The 21368-nt window shown below is 37.0% G+C and overlaps 2 protein-coding genes across 2 annotated transcripts; both read left to right on the top strand.

Moving 5' to 3' along the window:
• The first annotated feature begins 12187 nt into the window (after positions 1-12187).
• LOC114240348 (uncharacterized) lies at positions 12188-14940 on the top strand. Its single transcript, XM_028170865.2, has 3 exons — positions 12188-12420; positions 13228-13375; positions 13477-14940. Exons 1-3 carry the CDS (start codon positions 12249-12251, stop codon positions 13862-13864), a joined length of 708 nt encoding a protein of 235 aa, XP_028026666.2. The 5' UTR covers positions 12188-12248; the 3' UTR covers positions 13865-14940.
• Positions 14941-18874: 3934 nt separating this feature from the next.
• On the top strand, positions 18875-21168 carry LOC114240325 (uncharacterized). Its single transcript, XM_028170831.2, has 3 exons — positions 18875-19122; positions 20378-20525; positions 20606-21168. The coding sequence occupies exons 1-3, from the start codon at positions 18951-18953 to the stop codon at positions 21000-21002; spliced, it is 717 nt and encodes a 238-aa protein (XP_028026632.2). The 5' UTR covers positions 18875-18950; the 3' UTR covers positions 21003-21168.
• Positions 21169-21368: the final 200 nt, after the last annotated feature.

Below are 21368 nucleotides of genomic sequence, written 5' to 3'. Positions count from 1 at the left end.
GCGACGGTAACCACTCACCATCGGGTGGGCCGTACGCCGTAAAAAAAGTCCTGTAACTCTTTATTACGTAGTTGTGACGGGCTAGTCTGCGAACTTCACCAGCAACTGATTTCAAAACAATGATATAAAGTGCTAATCGTTGTAATTACAGTATATGGCATGTTCATATGTTTATTTACGGATGTTCGGCGGTCGTGACATAACCATTGACATAATAACGCGTCTGTCATTGCTCGGTCTAGGGATGTGCATTCTTCTTCTTCTTTATTTTTTGGCTCCGGCACGGTTTGTGCATTAGCCAGCGTCAAGTACCTAATAAGATTTTTATAATTCGCTTTAATTATTTACAGTTTATGAAGAACTCAAAACGAAGGAATCAATAGATTTTTATAATTCGCTTTAATTATTTACAGTTTATGAAGAACTCAAAACGAAGGAATCAATTGGCATGAAATTAAATTAAATGAGATGAGAAGATATAGAATGAAATAAAAATCTCAGTAAAATTTTAGTCATTTACTGAGACTTTTTCAGTGGACTTTATGGAGGATCTCGAAAAGTTACGTTCAGCGGCTTTGTGTCATTTTACCACATTTGTGCACTTTCATAGATACTAAACAGTTAACAAACCACCGTTATTACACATTTAAACCTGAAGAAACAATAAATAGGCAAAATAAAACAAATCACACAACTTCACTCCTCGCGTTCCCGCCAAAAAGTCGCGGATGTACATTCAAGACCCCGATTTAGACGATAATTCCTTGCATCAGATCCCATAGAAAATGTGAGCACAGAGACCCATAAGTTACCTTTAATTTAGGATGTAAGTCAGGGTATTTGAGTCGTCTATTATCAAAGGTGGCAATCTGTGCATTTGGACAAAAAAATTTTATTGATATGTCAATACAGATTGATTTGAATATAATCGTCTCCTTCAAAGAATACGGTTCAAAACCTGCATTAAATAAAGGTTAATAGTTAACCTGTTATTTATCTAAGATGTCGTTCCGAAGAGTTTTGTGACTGCCAATGGAATACAAAGTCAATAATTCGTTTTTCTGATTTACCAAGCATTGTCCAAAAGTCAGATTGCCGGCTTTGATAATAGTCGACTCATTTACAAAATGTCTTCACGTCATTTAATGTGTGCAAATTGAAGACTTGACTTAATTCATTAGAGTGAAGTCATTCAGACGTTTTTACTTCATAACAAAACTTTAATTCGTTTTGATGTTCAAATGGAACGTTCTCGAATGGTTTGAATGGAAGTTTCGAGAACATTAAACTGAAGTAAATGCACAATATTTCTGCATCTATAGAGCATGAGTTACAAAATATTGTAACTAAAGCATCGACAAGTAGTGGCCTATGCGAGTTCCGTCACTAGGCCGGTGCACTCCGCAGGTCAATGGAAAGTAAGAGGCATAGGTTATGGCACCTTCTATGTCGTCACATTAATTTATCGCTCGATTTACTCGATCGCATTATTTCCTCATTTACGAAATATTATATTGTAGTCTAAACGGAAAAAAATGTGTTATATATTTTAAGATTTTCTTGATTTTCGTGAGTTTTAGACGTAATTAGAACGATTTCATTTTACGGTTTTGTTGTAATTAGAATTATTGGCGGTTTTCGTGATGACGGATGACGTGTTCAGTCGTGTTCAATTTCAAAACAAAATGACAATTAAAAAAAATTCCAGAATAACTGTAAAAGTTGTTTTAATTTCATGAAATAAGTATCTTCTAGCCTTTTTTTACTGTTAGCAGTTTTATAGCTACGTATATATTTACACGTCCTCATTTTATATTAGACCCGTCTGATGCGAAGCGGCTACGGAAGTTGACAGACTTGTGGATTACGCCGCTCATTTTGACACACGAGTTTGAAATCTTGGATCTTATACTCATAGTCCTCCAACCGCTATTAAATTCATCCCAATTACGAAACTGCTTAATTTAGCTACATTGTTTTATTATAATAAGCATAACTTTAAAAGTTATGAAAAATTGTGGTAAACAATATGAAACTTGTAGAGTTTATTCTTCTCCCTGCCTTTTCCCATTCAGGCCTATAATACATCAGCTTTGCATTCACACCCTTCTTTTGCATGTCTTCTTTCACACCGTCCATTTAAGTTTCACAGTCGTCGTGGCCTAACGGATAAGACGTCCGGTGCATTCGTGTTGAAGCGATGCACCGGTGTTCGAGTCCCGCAGGCGGGTACCAATTTTTCTAATGAAATACGTACTCAACAAATGTTCACGATTGACTTCCACGGTGAAGGAATAACATCGTGTAATAAAAATGAAACCCGCAAAATTATATTTTGCGTAATTACTGGTGGTAGGACCTCTTGTGAGTCCGCGCGGGTGGGTACCACCACCCTGCCTATTTCTGCCGTGAAGCAGTAATGCGTTTCGGTTTGAAGGGTGGGGCAGCCGTTGTAACTATACATGAGACCTTAGAACTTGTATCTCAAGGTGGGTGGCGCATTTACGTTGTGGATGTCTATGGGCTTTTTTTTTTTTTTTTTTTTTCTCGGGCCGGGGGCCGAACCTCCTACGAGGTCCCCGCGCCTAGGGGGCGCACGGGGTATGTGAGACTCAACGATCTGCAGGTGTTGAGAGCAGATCGCGGGCCCAAGGATTTTAGGGCCCACCCACGCGCTAGTATCACTGGGCGAGACTCGAAGCGATGATGTCTATGGGCTCCAGTAACCACTTAACACCAAGTGAACTGTGAGCTCGTCCACCCATCTAAGCAATAAAAATAAATAAAAAATAAAAGTATTTTATGATGCCCTATCCTTACTTTCATACCTATGGTGTTTATGGCTATATGATCATCTTCTCTTCGCATACCATGTGGTTTGACCACGATAATATTGGTGGTAGGACGTCTTGTGAGTCTGCGCGGGTGGTGGCCTGCCTATTTCTGCGCGAAGCAGTAATGCGTTTTGGTTTGAAAGGTAGAGCAGCCGTTGTACTGTAAAAACTGAGACCTAAGAACTCATGTCTCGAGGTGGTAGGGCGGCATTTACTTTTAGGTGTGTGTGGGCTCCGGTAACCACTTAACACGAGGTAGGTCGTGAGATCATTCACCCACCTAAGCATTAAAAAAATATCCTTCCACTTTTATTTCCTGTCCCTAACGTTACTTTCAAATTCCTCCTTATATTAAATATAGAATCTTGTATAATATATACGAAAATTAGTTAAAGAAACACAGACACCCACTCTATATGATTATTCAGTTAGAATTGGCTAAATGACCCCACGTACACTGATTAAACCAAACAAGGAAGCAAAGATTGACCTTTCATTAGCAACACCGAGATATCGAACAAGAAGAGCCATTATAAGTAAATTACGCTATTACAATAACAATGCGAACCGGTGAAATGATTTTACGTAATCAAAATGTGTACGTTGAGTAAGTATTGTGAGAAGGCTGGGTGAGCTAAAGTAGAAAACGAAACAGTTTTTTATCTATATATTAATTTTTTTTTTATTGCTTAGATGGGTGGACGATCTCACAGCCCACCTGGTGTTAAGTGGTTACTGGAGCCCATAGACATCCACAATGTAAATGCGCCACCCACCTTGAGATATAAGTTCTAAGGTCTCAAGTATAGTTACAACGGCTGCCCCACCCTTCAAACCGAAAAGCATTACAGCTTCACGGCAGAAATAGGCAGGGTGGTGGTACCCAACCACGCGGACTCTCAAGAGGTCCTACCACCAGTAATTACGCAAATTATAATTTTGCGGGTTTCATTTTTATTACACGATGTTATTCCTTCACCGTGGAAGTCAATCGTGAACATTTGTTGAGTACGTATTTCATTAGAAAAATTGGTACCCGCCTGAGATTCGAACACCGGTGCATCGCTCAACACGAATGCACTGGACGTCTTATCCGTTAGGCCACGACGACCAAAGGGCGACTATGGAATATGTCGGAGAATGGGCAGCCTTAAGTTAAGTTTTTACTGGTGGTAGGACCTCTTATGAGTCCGCGCGGGTAGGTACCACCACCCTTCCTAATTCTGCCGTGAAGCAGTAATGCGTTTCGGTTTTAAGGGTAGCCGTTGTAACTATACTTGAGACCTTAGAACTTATATCTCAAGGTGGGTGGCACATTTACGTTGTAGATGTCTATGGGCTCCAGTAAGCGCTTAACACCAAGTGGGCTGTGAGCTCGTCCACCCATCTAAGCAATTAAAGAAAAAGTCTTTTCCTATCGTTTGAACCGGAACGCATAAGCTCTTCACTTAAGCAGAAATAGGCAGAGTGGTGGCATGTACCCGCAGGTAATACGATGCTATATAATAAGCGCCACCAGCAATCTATATATTAATACGTGAAGCAAAAACTGTGTAGCCCTTTTTATGAAAATTACGTGGACGGAGGAGTATGAAATTTCCTACGCTTATAAAGAACTAGCGACCCGCCCTCGCTTCGCTTCGGAAACATTAAAACACACATGAAACCAAAAAAAATAATAAAAAAAAAATAAAAAAAAAAGTAGCCTATGTTCATCAGGGACAATGTCGGCTTCTAATGGAAAAAGAATTTTTCAAATCGGTCCAGTAGTTTCGGAGCCTATTCGAAACAAACAAACAAACAAATCTTTCCTCTTTATAATATTAGTATAGATATAGATATAGAGAAGGAGTTTTTTTAAATTATGCATAAAAATACATTCAATCAATAAAATAAAAAAACATTACACACACTACCATGTATTTGACACACACAACTTTTTTGTTTATTGTTAAAATCTGTGGGCAAATTGAGAACAGATTAAACTTGTTTGTTTTCAATATTATTAATCTATAATGTAGCCTTGGAGAAATTTGTTATTATAGAGGTCTATGATAGCCTTTGACAATAGACCCTTAATAATGTTCAAACTTATAATTTAAGTTAATTATAATCGAATTTCGACTACTGGGCGACCACTACTTAAGTTAGATGTGCCATCGAGATCTAAGCGCAGCTAGTGTTTATTGGCAACCATAGGTATTTTTTTTATTGCTTAGATGGGTGGACGAGCTCACAGCCCATCTGGTGTTAAGTGGTTACTGGAGCCCATAGACATCTACGATGTAAATGCGTCGCCCACCTTGAGATATATGTTCTAAAATCTCAAGTATAGTTACAGCGGCTGCCCCACTCTTCAAACCGAAACGCATTACTGCTTCACGGCAGAAATAGGCGGGATGGTGGTACCTTCCCGTGCGGACTCACAAGATGTCCTACCACCTAAAGGTCAGGGCTGTGGAGAAGCACTCGAGAAGCATTTTGTGCATAGATTGGTGAAAGAGCTGACTGGCAGGACATAGGGTTCCCTGTGCGCTCTCACACCCGACGTCCGATCTCCGCCCGGGATCAGAACCCTTGGAGCATAGGAGGTATATCAACTACCATCCTTCCTTCCTGAATAAATCCAATCTTCGACCGCATGGCTTCTGCGCCCCAAAAACAGATATATCTATAACCTATATGATCAGCGGTAGGCAGCCGCTTGGCTCTGCCCCTGGCATTGCTGAAGTCCATGGGCGACGGTAACCACTCACCATCAGGTGGGCCGTATGCTCGTCTGCCTACAAAGGCAATCAAAAAAAAAACCTATTCGAGCGAGGTCACATAATATAGTAACGTCTTTTTTCCCCCCATTAAAACACAAAATATTTTGACCCACATTTTTATAACAATAAAATCGTTGTGCGTAATGCATGAGAAAGATTTATCTCGAGCACAATACAATATGATAAACGTTTCTCTTATGCGTTTGGGAAATTATTTTAACGAGTTAAAAGATTTTTAGTTCGTTCCGGTTTGAGAGTAAGAAAATTTTGTAGGTTCCCGCGAAGCGATTGTTTGATCAAGAAGGGTGTAATAAATTGTATGGAACTTGTTTATATGCAAGCTTATCTAGAAAAGGTCATTGGCGAGATTCAGGCACCTATCAATTAATTTGAATTCGATAATACCTACCTACAAATAAGATATAATAGAAGGAGTGTTTTTTTCTTTACCTTCAAGGACAAGTCCTTATGCCACTACTTGGGGTCGGAGCAGAATATCCTCTTTTTCCATTGAGGTCTATCATATCTTATCTCTACAATCACACCCCTCTCTCGCATATCCTATTTGACACAATCCCTCTAAGTTTTTTACCTACCATCCTTCCATTACCTAACATTATAATCACTAAGATGGGAAAACATATTAATTTAGTTTAAGAGTATCAAACAGATTGTAAATTAGTAGGGTTAGCGCGAAATATTTTAGAGACAATATTAAATTAGCTGTTCAGTCGACGTAGTCTAATGGCATTTACGCATGCAATGGTAGGGAATAATAACTCATTACCATGCTGCCTATTTCTGCCATGAAATAGACTTGAATTAACTCGTGAGAGATATGTGCCATTCTATACACCTTACAGCTTCACAATAAAAATAATAACTCGTATTTAATTTATTTAACAGAAGAGGAAGAAGAAGAAGAAACAAATTGCAACCCAAGATTACTCACATCGATAATAAATGAATCGATTTGTTTTAAAACACAATGTATCCTATTGAACATGTTCACATCTCGGACATATGTAAGCTACGTTATTATTCATTTAAGATTAGAGTATTGCTACAACAAGTATACATATTTCTCACGGCACCTTGCCGTTTACACGGTTCAAATTATTCATAAATAGTTTTAAAGCCATTGAAGCCACACTAGTTAATATTGCTACATCTACATAGAAACCACGTAATATTAGCGATTGTGGCCCGATGGTAATTAAGGACTGAGGCCTTTTTATTGAAGGTTCCATGGTATTGTGGGTGGAAACCTTTGCCGCCGGCCAGCTGAGATCTTTTTAAGCTATTGCATAGCTTTTATCGCGGGCTTTGAGCGCGGCGACCGCATCTAGAAATTCCGTAACGAAAATAAAACCTAACACCCTCACTCCGCCTAAAATGTAGCTCGCGTTCAACACATTCACACGTTGCGCTTGTAGTGTTTGTGAAAAGCACGCGACGTGACGTCGCACTACATGCGCATCATGAAAAGTCTGCCCATCTCTCTCGCGCGGTCTAGCTTATGAGTTATGTTTTGCTTTCGTTAATGTTTATAAATATAGCGTGGTCTTATTTTATTATTATTGTTTTAATATTAAATTATTATTGTCTAAATATAATTGCATAAGTTGATAAAAATGCTATGCAATAGCTTTACCGCGGCAGTCCCCGAGTGCCTCACGTGTTTTTTTTTCCCCGCTTATTCGCTGGTACCCTAAGAGGCTATTCCAGCTACACCCGGACGGGCAGGTGAGCTCACGGGCTCAACCTGAGAGAATTTGCTAATACTAACGCTAGGAAGAGCAGTGCTTCGGAGAATCTACCACCGGATCGGAATCGTGACCAACTAAGTAGATTCGACGAGAAACTCAGTGGGCTGTTTCTATGGGTTAATTCCCTCGTCGAACTCTTCGTCGTAATCGACGGGTTCGACGAGGACGGTGACCGGTGCTTGAGGGCCTTAAAAACACCGAAACTCAGAATACAGAATTTTTCTTCTTCTTTTTCTTCTTTTTCTGTATTCTGAGCACCGAAAGTGAATCCAGGGGATCCGTCATGTTTCAAGCGACGGCGGCTTTGCGTAAGAAATGTTATTGGGATACTGCTGTCATCTTCCTTAGACTTAAATACACGAAATTGCGGCAGAAATAATCAAGCCATTAACACTAACCCTCGGAATTGAAGAGTCTCAACAACGCCAGTAAAGTTATGGGCTTTTTATTTTTTTACAAAGAATATCTTGCAACTTTTATTAAGGCCTATAATATTTTACTTTTTGCTATTCTAGCAGAATTTATGATATATTCTTGCATCAATTCACCCGCACCTTGAGCATTCATAAGGGCTAAATTGCTGATTTTTAACACTAAAATGCTGCTAAACAAACTAAGTCATACTCCCTAAGTTTCATACCACAAGTGTCATATTATTTCCCCTTGTAACGCCAAAAATTAAATACATATTTCGTAATCGACGCATACATCACATAGCTCACGATTTAGTGTGGTACAAGTTTAATATGTATATAATATCGCTTTTATATATTATTTTAGTACTCTGAAGTTTACGAGTCTACTGGAAGATATTTCTTAAGGAAACAAGCAATGCCTTACATATTACTTAATTTCTCTATTATTTTCTATTGTTATATGTTTTTTTCATTTAATTAAAAAACAATTTTAATTTTTAAATTTTATCGTTTATTTTTTTTACTAATTCAGCACTATTATTATTTTAGATTGTTTACAAACCGCAAATTTAAAATTACGCAATTACAATTTGTACCTTTCAAGTTCAGTATCATTTATTTATTACGGTTTGACAAATATTGGTAGAGATGTTATGACAGAATTTAGTTCAACCATCAATATATTATTGTAAGAGATTTAAAAAAGACGAATAACTGACTAACAATAAAACGCTTTCAGTTGATGACTTATCCCATAATTAGAAGATGAGTGGTGGAGTATGTTACTTGCAACTCGGAGCTATCACGAACTGTAGCTAACCGCTAAATAAATCTTCCATTTACAAGTTACGATTTTACTGCATTTACTGTTACGAGCTTACCACAGAAAATATGAAACCGAACGTCTGTGTTTTCTATGAGAGAAATCTGCCATTGATGCTTATTTGAACTCATAGTAAAAGTTCGACTTGAGACTAAAAGATTTTATCGCGAAATTGTGTGAACAAAATCTTTTGAAATTTATGTATAGATACGCGATTTGATTTGTTTCATTAGGAGGTCTTGTGAGTCTGCACGGGTATGTACCACCGCCCTGCCTATATCTGTCGTGAAGCAATAATGCGTTTCGGTTTGAAAGGTGGGGCAGCCGTTGTAACTATACTTGAGACCTTAGAACTTATATCTCAAGGTTTAGGCATTTACGTCTATGAGCTCCAGTAACCATTTAACACCAGATGGGCTATGAGGTCGTCCACTCATTTAAGTAATAAAAAAAAACAGTTAATAGAGAATTAATATTAATAGGCCGGGGATATATTTTGGAAGGATATCAAAAAGAGGGGACACGATATCGGGGCAGTCGAAGAAAAATTTATCCAGGGTACCCTCATCTAATCCACACTTACAAAGAGAACGGCCTCGGACTCTAATTTTGGCAAGAAAAACAGGGGAGCAAACATGGCCGAGTCTAAGACGGATAATAGCTGAGAAGTCTCCAATGAGCGAGCAATGGAAACCGAACAATATTGAGTTGAATTAACCTACCATGAGCGTTCTTTGTAATGCAAAGGGGATTGCCCACTCTCCATAGTGTGCTAGGCCCAAGATGGACATCAAATATTACTATAAAAATGTACTGATTCAAATTCTTAAATGTATTGGATATCTAAAAAATATATTGAAATTGACGCCACTATTATAAAAAATATAATAAAAATAAAAACTCGTTTTGAGGTTAATTTTCTACATAAATAAGTGTCGGATTGTGAGATACTTCAAGAACTTTTCTTTTCTTAATGTTTAAGATGTTCCTAATGTATTTTTATCCAATAGGGTATAAAAACACACTTAATTCTATAAATATCTATATTTTCTTCATCTTCATACACAATTAGTATCATCTAAAAATAGCAAAGGAGAGCATATACACGGTTTTAAATCTCGGTCAAGGTAAAACCACAATTCACACAATGTTTTTTTGTCGTAGTATGAAACGTTATTGATAAAAGTAAAATAAATCGAAGAAAAATCAAAACACATCCATTTTGTACGCAAGCACAACACCACAAGCACTGACAAGCAGCAAGCGAAGTATCAGTCAGTCAGATTAAATTCAGTGTTGTCAGTATAAAGAAAAATAATTACATGAAATTCATATATCGATTATTTTTTTAAATAACCGATAATTGATTTATATCTTAATCTTTTTTTTACGAGTACACATTATTTTTTATGTTTTTGTTTTAGTTGTACATATTTAAATAACAATACTAGTAAAGTTTTTTTTATTGCTTAGATGGGTGGGCGAGCTCACAGCCACCCTGGTGTTGCTAAGTGGTTACTCGAGCCCACATACATCTACAACGTAAATGCGCCACCTTGAGATATAAGTTCTAAGGTCTCAAGTATAGTTACCAGTTAAAGTCCAATGGGTATGTATTCGATGTTATTTTATGTGCATAAAATCCATTAAAATCGTTTGATTAATGATAATACTTAAAATGATTTATTTATATGTTTTATTTATATAATCAAAATATTTACTTCATACGTAAAAGGATTTGAAGCTGGCAATATTTTTCCCGCAAAAATAAAAATCCTTGTTTTTTCAAGAGAGTTACTTTTTTTAAACTACTTATTGTAAACTATAGTGGCGCTTATTTGCAAGAAAGTAAATGCATATTTATTTATGACAACATTAATGCACTAAGTATTTTTTCTATAATCTATTGTCCGCTTTGGGCCTAAAATGGGCCATCCCCTTTGTTACGCAGATAATTCCTACCAAATACTCACTTGTGGGGCGCGGTGAACTACGGGTCTAGCCTAGAATACGCTTATCGCATTCGATTCAATATCGTATTGAAATCGCAAAGTATAAAACCAACAAAATCCATTTCGCAATCAAGTTCGTGTGTGTTTTCATCAGAATTAATTAATATTGAACTAACTTTTAAAGTGCCGTGCAGCTAGCGTACCTTATTTGCTAAGTAATTAATTTTCGTAAAAGTAATTAGTTGTAATTTAATCTGTTGTCTCTATTTAACGTTATTCATTACTGTTATATTTTATTTTATGTGCCCACACAGAGCCCGCACTCCAGTATAAAATAGAAAAATTATAGAATATATCTTTCCTTCAAATAAAGCAGCATTTTTAAGTAGGTAATGTCTTAATGTCAAGAGTTGTACTTTAGTATTGGTATGGAATCTATCTATTGAGTGAGCGATGAGTTATCATGTCCTATTTCTATTTCCTTCAAAGGTAGAAGAGCATACGACTCTGCTGATGATGGGTGGTTACCGCTACACTTGATCATCTAAAATGCCAGATGCTTAGCCAAGCCTCTTAGCCCACTGAGTTTCTCGCCGGATTTTCTCAGTGGGTCGCGTTTCCGATCCGGTGGTAGATTCTGCGGAGCACTGCTCTTGCTAGGGCTAATGTTAGCAACGTCCTCAGGTTAGAGCCCCGTGAGCTCATCTACTTCTCAGATTACGCTGGCATAACCCTCTGAGAACACTGAGAGATGTTTTTTAAGTCACTAATTGCATTTTTTCGAAACACCGTGTAGAAGATTTTGTTTGTGTCTGGAAACGCAATTAGAATGAGGATAACGTCTCCAATGAGTATGGATGAGCTGAGCTCCGGTGACGGACGAGGTGACGCGATCCCGTCAAATTACTCACAACCATCCAATTTAGTTCCGAACCCTGAACTTTTTAAAAGCGAAGCAAGAAAAAAGTGAAATCACGGACACACACACAGCATTCTTATAATAATCGTACCGCCTTTCATTTTAGTGTAATTTCACCCACAGGCCTCAGGCAAAATGTATGTATGCTACATACCGTGATCAAACTTTAGATGATTTGAAAAGTCGGATGTCGTTATGTACCTACTACTCTTGTTATTTATAATTTGTGCGTTGCTTTACGAACATCTAGAAATTTCCATGCCACCGAATACAACGGCAAAAGAACTTATGATATTATTAAAGACTTTTATGCCATGGCTATGGAACTCTAAAAAGTAACATTAAAATTATCTTTATCGAAAAGGTAGTAGACAGGAATGCGAAAATAATTAAAGACAGTGTACATATTTTAGTCATGTAGAATATTTGCAGCTATATTCTGATACACTGCGAACGCTCCTTCGTATGTAAAATGTTCTCATAGAAATAACAACTAAGAAAAAAATATCTAAAACTTAAGCTTAACTAAAGCTTAACAGGAATGCAAACTGCAGACAAGAATGGAATTTGAACTTCTCTATTTAAAATATTCGTGCAAACCGGCCGGACGTTAAAGCATTGTGTCCGAAGCTAAAACGTCGTCGGAACGGAAGACGCGCTCCCTTTCCTCATACATTTTGTACTGTCGACCCCGCCCCGCGCACGCCGTCAGAAACTCAGTATCGAGCGTACGCCCGTCTGCAGCGCGTGCATTGTTCACATTGAAAATGACAGAAATAGAAGACTTGATTTCGGAGGTGGAGAAAAATCCATGTCTATGGAACGTCGGTTGTAGTAATTATCAAAATAAAACGCAAAGGGACTTGGCCTGGGAAGAAATATGCAAAAGAATCATTCCACATTGGAATGATTTGAACATGGAAGATAAAAAGCAAATTAGTAAGTGATTAGCCGATTTTACTTTTTTCACATACACGTTCATGTGACTATATTGATCAGAAAATAGTTAACTAAGTAGATTCGTAAAGATGTTTTTTTAATAGGGTGTCTAGCACAGATAAAGCAATAATCTTTTGAAGTTTGACAAAGACGTATTTGACAGTCATAAAATTACGTTTTTAGTTCGTTCACTGGGACAGACAAAAGGGACACAAACCATACAGCCAACAATCATGATGTATACTATGTACATAAAGCGTACCTTCTTTCAATACCGATTATAATTATACTTGTTTTAAATTCTTGTGTATCTGCATTCCTATCTACGAGAAAAGTATTAAAGAACTGTATTTCTCGTATGAAAAAGATTTTATCTTCGAGACAGATATCACCTGAGGCCGGCTGGGGACAAAGTAATTTAATTAGTGCGTAGTGCATTTCTCCCCTCCACCTTTCCCCTACTGGACGCCGAACCACCAGCCTCTGCATGTTCAACCCACAACTGGTGTCACTTTAAAAAATACTGCATACCTATCGAATGTTCTATAATTTAATAATTAGAACGGCTGAATTGAGGACATAATAATATCAATTTTAGCTGCGGGCTACTCAATAATTCGGTGTACTAGTTATTTAAAAAAATAATTCTGTTTTGAGTAATACTATTTGTTTTCAAACGCTAAAAAACGTCCCTCGCGTCCCCTCTGAGGAATCCAATTGAGGGCATTGAAAGTAACTCTACGCTGGGCATCTTGTAATTTAAAGAGAAAATAATTAGAATTCTTTAACGATTGCATTAATTTTCAGGGGAATATAAAAAAAAACAATGGAATAACGTCAGAGATGGTTACAGAAAATATTTGAACAGAAACAAAAATACGCCCGTGCCAAAGAAGAAATTCATTTACGAGAATGACCTTTATTTTTTGTTACCGGTTTTACAAAACAGCAAATCGTAAGTTCAAACTCGTCGACTATTAGAATCTTTTATCTCTCTCTTCTACACTATTCGTCTCTCTTTTATATCCGAATGTATTATTTTTCGATATTTTCCAGTCGCGAACGGAATCTGCCATCGGAATTACACGAAGATAATTACGAAGACAACGAAACTATTGAAATTGAAGTGAGACCACAAACGGAAGACGAGGATGACGAAGACGAGAGGAAATCGTTCAGAAAATACGCAACTTCAGAAAGACAGACTAAAGCTCAACAGAAATATACGCCTGACGAAATACCTTATCAAATATTAAACATAACAAAACAGAATACGGACGATGAAGTTAGCTACCAAGATGTGGATTCTCAATTCCTGCTGAGCTTCCGCGATGACATGAATGCGATGTCGAGATCTCAGAAACTGAAATTCAAGTTAGGCATGATCCAATTAATACAACACGTAACCGAAGACCGGGTTAGTGACCCCTTCGGTGAGTGTTGAGACATCTAAGGATCCTTTATTAGGCAAAAACACACCAATACTCTCCCAAAAGTGCTCTCAGAATTAAGAGCATTATATTATTATGATCTATCATATCGCGCAGTTTCAATTTGAATTTAATAAAAACAATTTAATGCTTTTTTTATTCTTTTATTATTAAAATGGGTGGACGAGCTCACATTCACCCTGGAGATAGGTGGTACCTGGAGCCCATAGATATCAACAACGTAGATTCTGTCTCACCCACTTTGAGACATAAGTTCTAAGTTTCAGTTTTTAATACAGATACCCCACCCTTCAGCCGAAACGCATTACAGTTTCACGGCAGATATAGGCAGGGTGGTGGTACCTACCCATGCGGACTCACAAGACGTCCTACCGCCGGTAACGCGTACAGGTTTGCGTTTTGTTTCGGTATATCTATTTATGATTTCAATGAAACTGTGACTGACAATGATAATTTTATAAATCGCACTTCAGTATACGCAGATAACGTCCACTTTGGGTTGGCCATTTGGAATTCAGAAATTTTCGCGCTGACCGGCGCCGGCGCTTGGTGTGGGGAGCCAGAGTCGTCAAGGACATTAAGTATTGTACATTTCGCAAACATGCAATAACTAAGATGCTTGTGATTAAATATTCATGACTGATCTTCATCTTCTTCATCGCTCCCTCATTGCTGAGGATCGTGACTCCGTTTCAGCTTGTTGACCGCCAGTCTCCATCGGTTCCGGTCAATTGCCTGGTGTAATGCAGCGCTAAGTGGTGCGCTGGTTTGCTCGGAGATCTGGTCGGACCAACGTTTAGGGCTCCGGCCTTTAGGACGTTTTCCTTCTACTTTTCCAGTGACCATCAGACGTTCCAAGTTGTCTACACCTCTGCAGGCAGCGTGGCCAAAGTAGCGCATTATGCGTTGCAGACAGGTGGTAGACAGGCGTTGACTGATCTTACTTACTTATTTATCTCGGTGACCCGAAGTGTATCCTTCCATTCTCCATCCTACACACTTGCCGGTTATTGACCTCAACTTCGCGATTTGCCTGCACTGCATCATACCAATAAACTTATAAGACCAAGTTTAGTTTTTTCATTCAAATTACTACAAAACCTGCTATCTGCATATACATCAATTTAATCAATCACTTTAAATTATGGTTACCTTTACTACGGAACCCATTACTGTACATTGCGATGTTGTTCCATTGTCATAAAAGACATATAACTAGTCAGGTCATAAGTATTGTCACACAGTAAAAACTTTTCTTTTAGAAAAAGTTTTCTTTTAGAAAAGCTGGCCACAAAAAAGTTTATTGAATTCGAATTTCGAATTGTTCATGAAAATAAAAATGTATACTTTTAGAATTTTACTCATTTTTAAAGATGGAGTGGACGCTTAAAGAAGACCGTGTTGCAGTTATTGCGTTGCATCGTTGCGGTTACGCGCCAATTCAAATTTTTAACATACTGAAAAATTTGAATATAACCAAAAGATTCGTTTATCGTACCATCAAACGATACAATGAAGACTCTAGTGTAGATGACAGGTCAAGAAGTGGTCGCCCTCGGTCTGTTAGGACTCCAGCAGTGATAAAAGCTGTGAAGGCGCGAATTCAAAGAAATCCCAAACGTAAGCAGAAACTGTTGGCCCTTCAGGTGGGGTTAAGCAGAACCACGGTGAAAAGGGTGTTAAATGAAGACTTAGGGCTTCGGGCATATCGAAGAAAAACAGGACATCGTTTGAATGCTCGTCTAATGGACCTGAGACTGAAGAGATGCCGCGCTTTGTTGAAGCGGTACGCGGGAAAAAAATATCGGGAAATTCTTTTTTCGGATGAAAAAATTTTTACCTTAGAAGAGAGCTACAACAAACAAAATGATAAGGTGTACGCACACAGTAGTGAAGAAGCGAGCAACCGTATTCCGTGTGTCCAACGAGGTCATTTTCCATCCTCGCTCATGGTATGGTTGGGAGTTTTTTATTGGGGCTTAACAGAGGTACATTTTTGTGAGAAAGGTGTAAAAACGAATGCAGTTGTGTATCAAAATACAGTTCTGACGAACCTTGTGGAACCTGTTTCTCATACCATGTTCAATAACAGGCACTGGGTATTCCAACAAGATTCTGCGCCAGCTCATAGAGCGAAGAGCACACAAGACTGGCTGGCGGCGCGTGAAATCGACTTCATCCGGCACGAAGACTGGCCCTCCTCCAGTCCAGATTTGAATCCGTTAGATTACAAGATATGGCAACACTTGGAGGAAAAGGCGTGCTCAAAGCCTCATCCCAATTTGGAGTCACTCAAGACATCCTTGATTAAGGCAGCCGCCGATATTGACATGGACCTCGTTCGTGCTGCGACAGACGACTGGCCGCGCAGATTGAAGGCCTGTATTCAAATCACGGAGGTAATTTTGAATAAACTTTAGTGTCATAAGAATCTATGTTTTGTTAAGTTCATTTTGGTATATGAATGGTTACATAATGAATAAACTTGTTTCAATTATTTTACATTAAACATGTGACTGAACTTATGACCTGACTAGGTATAATAAGAGATTAGGTAAGTGCTTCGATTAAAAAATTTGTAACATAAAAATTGATAATCAAAAAACGCAAAAGTATTTATTGAAACGGTACCTTAAGTCGGAGCGGCCACAGACGACAACGACCCAAGAATTTCGAAAAAGAAATAAAAATGATTGTTTGCACTAATCTAAATACATTTATTTTAAAGTGTGCACAAAATTTTTAGCTTACGAAAATGTTTTATGAATCGATCCAAATTCAATATTTTTTAAACCGTTTACATACCAACGTATTATTTTATTGATTAAGTTTTATATCTATATGGAGATTGTAATTTTTTTGGTTAGATATACACATACAGTAATTTAACTATTAAAAGATTTTCGCTCGCAACTCTGTCTGTGTAGACTACTCTTTACATCGCATAGACCGGAAACTCGCAGTCAGAAATAGAATGCGAAGTAGCCTGTATTATTTCCTTCGGTTCAAACTATTTACATGCCGAATTGCGTCAAAATTGCGTAATTGCTGGTGGTAGGACTTCTTGTGAGTCCGCGCGGGTAGGTACCACCGCCCTGCCTATTTCTGCCGTATAGAAGGGATGCGTTTCGGTTTGAAGGGTGGGGCAGCCGTTGCAACTATACTGAGACCTTAGAACTTATATCTCAAGGTGGGTGGCGCATTTGCGTTGTGGATGTCTATGGGCTCCAGTAACCGCTTAACACCAGGTGGGCTGTGAGCTCGTCCACCCATCTAAGCAATAAAAAAAATATATTTAGTGATTTGAGAGCGAAAAAGCTACAAATACATAGAATTCATTAAAATTTCGTATATAACAATATTATTTGATAAATAGCTTCTAACGTGTAAGCGAATAAATCTTCAAATGAGGATAACTTCCGATTTTAATTCATCATCGCTCCATATTCATTTGTTCCTACCTGTGAATCTACATGAAATTCCGCTAACTAGTTCTCAGGTGTGCTTAGTGCGAGTTTTTTAACGTGCTCGATAGCGTAGAAGTTAGCTCATTTAATTTGTATGGAATGGGATCGTTCGCGTACGTTTGCCGCTAGGAGCGCTGTTCCAACTGCATACAAAATTGGGTTCACTTTTACGCTATCGAGAACGTTAAGAAACTCGCACTAAGCAAGCAGACTGATGAATGTGCGCGAACAAAATAGCAGACAAACAGAAAATAACTGCAATAAAAATTACAATTACAACTCAATTTGCTTCTCAATATTATTCTTTAAATAAACCCATTCTTTTTTATTTATTTTTCTAGAATGTGCAGAGACACTGTATTCTCTTGTTGTATTATTTGTAACATCTGAAGCATAAAATTTAAATTGAACTCACACGCACGCGCCTCTTTCTAAATTATGCCTTTGTTCAGTTTTCAAAGTATTTTTTTCACTCGCGGAACCTCCGATATGACCTTTAATGATACTTGAGATACAATGAAGCGTCGCGGCGTCGGATTATGTCTGCAAAGTTATGGATGACACAGAAACGCTTAACAAAAATCATCTTTCATAACATTATTCTAAGAGGAAGTAATTCATATCATTAGTAGGATAAAGGTCGAGAATAATCTATGGAAAAATCGCTTTAACACGCGATTAGGTAACAAAAAAAATATTCAGGAAATTCAATATTAGGTTGCTATTATAGCAATAGCAATGATCTTTGCTTTTTCCAAGATTTATAGTGAAATACTAGCATATTATTCGTTTCTGTTTGAAAAGAAATAAACAAAGTGACGTCTATCACTACATAGTATAAAACAAAGTCGCTTTCTCTGTCCCTATGTATGATAAAATCTTTAAAACTACGCAACGGATTTTGATGCGGTTTTTTTTAATAGATAGAGTGATTGAAGAGGAAGTTTTATATATATAATAACATCCATTAAATAGTGGAGAAATCAATAATATTTTACAGTTTCCGAAGCGAAGCGAAGGCGGGTCGCTAGTAATGTATAGTCAAAACTGTTTCACCACTTCATTTATGTAGCTATTAAGTTAATAAGCTGTTAAGATTGACTACCACAAAGTCCAATTAAAGAATAAATATAGTAGAAATATAATAGTGCTGAAATGAAAAGTATAAGAAGTACAAAGCTTTATATACATAATAAAATAAAATGATAAATTAAAAAATACAATACTCATACCAATACTAAAGTTGCTCAATTTGTTAACTCCTGTTATTTTTGTTAAAATACAACAAATTTGTAGTAAAATGTTTAAAAATTTATTATAATCAAATATTTACAAGTTTTAAGCACCACTTAATTCGATTGGAATTAGTTGAAAATAAATAAATAAACAAAGCCGTAAACTCACACAACAATAACATATTAAAGTAACAAAATGAATAACCTAGTATGCTACTGACAAGTAAGCCGGATGTCAAATTTTATACTGTCAGAATGTCGGAAGACTCATTCCCCATACATTTTGAGCAAGTCCCGCCTCCCCGCGCAACCCGTCCGTCAGAAATTCAGTGTCGAACGGACGCCCGTGTGCAGCGCGCGCTGTTATCATAGTGAAAATGACTGAAATAGAAGAATTAATTTCGGAGGTGGAAAGAAATCCATGTCTATGGAACGTCGGTTGTAGTAATTATCAAAATAAAACACAAAGGGACTTGGCCTGGGAAGATATATGCAAAAGAATCATTCCACATTGGAATGATTTGAACATGGAGGATAGAAAGCAAATTAGTAAGTGATTAGCCGATATTACTCGTTCATCAAAAATGTTCCTTTAGTCATAATAAATATAATATGGTAATAAGATATGTAAATTTATAAACATACATACTTATTTACATTACGTTTTCATTAAATTAAATATTAAGAAATGAATGCAGTGACATTTGTTTTGGTCGGTATAGATTAAGCGTTGCCGTAGATTACACACAAAGAAGCATCCTTATTGGCTGTCAGGCGTCAGTGTTACAATTCAGTAAGTAGATAATGCACACTTATCGGAAACTTTGCTATGCCGGTATTCTAATCACACTGATACTGAGTTCATGAATGACTTGACGATGAATAATGCGTGGCGTCGCGTCGCCATTCGCAACTGGCTGTGCGATTCTCTTGCCACTGGTTTGGAGTTACTGTATTTCTCTGGCCACACTGAGCTCGGATACCTGTAGAATATACAGTTTTGTTTACTACAGTCTAAATAACCCGTGTTTTACTATAAAAATGATTAAATTTTTTTTTCTGACCGTGATGATTTAAAAAGTAAAATATTTTGGTGTGAAATATGTATCTATAACCGCACCTAAAACCGATTGCTGGTGTGTTATGGTTACATTATACCGTATTAGTTCCTGTCGTAATTTGTTCTTCTAAGCATATTACTTGAACAAAATAATTCGGATGTTTCACACCTGCCAGGCCTCCCGTGACGGCACTCAATTTTTGTTCATATCGCCATCTATGACAATAATGAAAAATATGCATTTGTTTAAACACAGGCGTTCGTCCCACTGAGTTTAACTTTGCGTATTTCTTGGTTTAATTTACGCTTTACAATTTTTTTATCATTCGTTTTATAATTATATTTTAATTCCTTATTTACGCGGTAAATTATAGTTCGTTTATATGCTAATGACGTATAATTTTCAAATAGCGTAAATGCCTTATTTTTATTATTTTATTGTTATCCTAGGAAACAGGTTACCGCTACCTACAATTATGGTACACTTTTCCAAAGACTCATTACGTATCAGTAGCTGTTACGTCTTCGTCATCATTATACACATGGTAACACCAGGGCCTACCATTGTCTTGGAATAGAATCGAAATAGATTATTTTAAGGCTATCATGTTGCTTATTTGCGTTTTTATCTACAAATACAGATTAGTTCGAACTTAAAATTAAGTAATCAAACTGACAATCTTTCCAGTTGCAAGAAATCTTGTAAGAGAAATAATAATTCAGTGATCATTTCTTTATTTACAGGAGAATATAAAAAGAAACAATGGAACAATGTAAGAGATGGTTACAGAAAGTACCTAAACAGAAATAAAAACACTCTGGTGCCCAAAAAAAAATTCATATACGGGGATGATCTACAGTTCTTGCTACCCATCTTGAAAAACAATAAATCGTAAGTTAAATTTAATCAAAATACTTATTGTACTTGTCTGTTTCATTTCCTAATGTTTTTATTCATCGAAATATTTCTAGTCGTGAACGCAACCTTCCATCAGAATCGCATGATGATAATGACGAAGATAATGAAACTTTTGAAATCGAACTAAAACCATACACTGAAGACAGTTACGAGGATGACGAAGAAGAAGAAACTAAATCATTTCGTAAATACAAAACTACTGAGAGGAGGAATAAAGCTCAACAAAAATACGAAAATGACGAAATACCGTATCAAATTTTAAATATTACAAAACAGAAAACTGACGACGAAGACAACTACCAAGATGTGGATTCACAGTTCTTGCTGAGCTTCCGCGATTATATGAAGGGAATGACGAGATCGCAGAAGTTAAATTTTAAGTTAGGCATGATTCAACTTATACAGCATGTGACTGAAGAAAAAGTGAGCGATCCGTTTAGTGAGTGTTGAGGCTAATTGGTGCCTTATTTAATAAAAATACGATAAGAAGCGTCAGAGGCTTGCATTCGACAGCTTGAAAGCTGGTTGTAGCTCAGAAACACTGGGCCACAAGACTGTATCTGGCGAAATAAACTTCCAGTATATTAATAATAATAAAATTACTTTATTATAAAAACTTAAGTTTTATTTTAAATACGTGATTATTTTTTTAATATTACTAGTAATAGATGCGAGATAGCACAGTAAAATATTAAGATAACAATTTACTAATTTGTTATAATAAATTTCGTGTGAAAAAGTTAATAATGAAAAGATAAAACCGATAAACATTTATGAATAAACTACCGCTAATTCCAAAACAACGAAGACTTTGTC

The sequence above is a fragment of the Bombyx mandarina genome, chromosome 21, assembly GCF_030267445.1.
Source record: "Bombyx mandarina strain Sakado chromosome 21, ASM3026744v2".
NCBI lineage: Eukaryota > Metazoa > Arthropoda > Insecta > Lepidoptera > Bombycidae > Bombyx > Bombyx mandarina.
The sequence above is the reverse complement of the archived record's forward strand: the minus strand, read 5'-3'. Positions and strand labels throughout refer to the sequence as shown.